This window comes from Monoraphidium neglectum, assembly GCF_000611645.1.
Source record: "Monoraphidium neglectum strain SAG 48.87 unplaced genomic scaffold scaffold06199, whole genome shotgun sequence".
NCBI classification, from domain to species: domain Eukaryota; kingdom Viridiplantae; phylum Chlorophyta; class Chlorophyceae; order Sphaeropleales; family Selenastraceae; genus Monoraphidium; species Monoraphidium neglectum.
In genome coordinates this window covers 1-994 of record NW_014007437.1, presented here as the reverse complement: position 1 = coordinate 994, position 994 = coordinate 1, and the positions used below count along the sequence as shown (strand labels likewise).

Sequence of the window (994 nt, the reverse complement as noted above, 5' to 3'; positions counted from 1 at the left end):
AAGGCAGGTGGATGGATGCCCCCCTCCTCGTGGAGAGGGTGGAGGAGGTCAGGCAAGAGGCCTTGGAGAGTCTGCAAGCCATGGAGAGGGGGGAGCTCACCAGGCTGGAGGCTGCAGGGAGTGTGCACGACGCCCTCCTGGCTACAATGTGCTTTGGCTACATGCCCCCCATGAGGGACACCAGCGTGCTCCTAACAGTCACCAAGCCACCTCACAAAGGATGCATCCACCCGGACTGCCAGCACAAGCTCGGGGGCTGCTTGGGCAACAGGGTGTTCAAGAACACGGCCACAGGTATGGGGGTTACTGAGTTACAGGTAGAGTAGTTTCTGGGTTACTGTGACACTTGTACACCGTTTACCAGGTAGCCAACTCTTGACCAACCCCCCCTCTGCCATGGCACTCTCCCACCAAACAACCACCCTCAGGAGCATGGCGCTTGGACGTGCCACACCACAAGAACTCAAAGAGGTGGAGGGGGGCTGCCATCAAGCTGGAGCTGCCTGCAGAGGTGGCTTGCCTGCTGGATGCCCACATCGGTTGGGGCCACCGGCTGCTCACCATGTGCTCTGACGAGGTGATGCCCACCCTCTTCGTCAACACTGGCACGGGGGCACCCTTGAAGGCACAGGAGCTGTCAAAGGTGTGGAGCAAAACGGTCCTGGAGGGGACAGGCCTCCACTTTGGCCCACACATGCTCAGGAGCATCTATGTGTGTGGCACCAAGGACCAGGGGCTGCCCATCCAGCCAGGCATGGCCATGGTCATGGGGTCTTCCCAGGAGACAATATGGGAGAGGATCTATGACAAGAACTTCAACAACAGAGAGGTGGAAGCTGCCATGGCCAGCATGCCTGCCTGGAGGCAGGCCATGCTGGAGAAGGCCAAGGCAGCCAGGCAGGTGGACGTGGGTAACAAGGGCCCCCTCGGATAGAGCAAGTGTAAAAACACACGAAATCCTTGAATCACCGAGTAAATGGGGTTGTGAAACCCT

At 59.0% G+C, this 994-nt stretch overlaps 1 protein-coding gene across 1 annotated transcript in view; it reads left to right on the top strand.

The window, feature by feature from the left end:
* Nucleotides 1-379, top strand: part of MNEG_16283 (hypothetical protein) — a gene marked incomplete at both ends in the record, with an annotated part of 2,047 nt that extends 1,668 nt beyond the window's left edge. The window contains one exon of the mRNA XM_014035247.1: nt 365-379. Coding sequence (XP_013890701.1) covers nt 365-379 — 15 coding nt within the window. The remainder of the gene's footprint in view (nt 1-364) is intronic.
* Between the last annotated feature and the right edge of the window lie 615 nt (nt 380-994).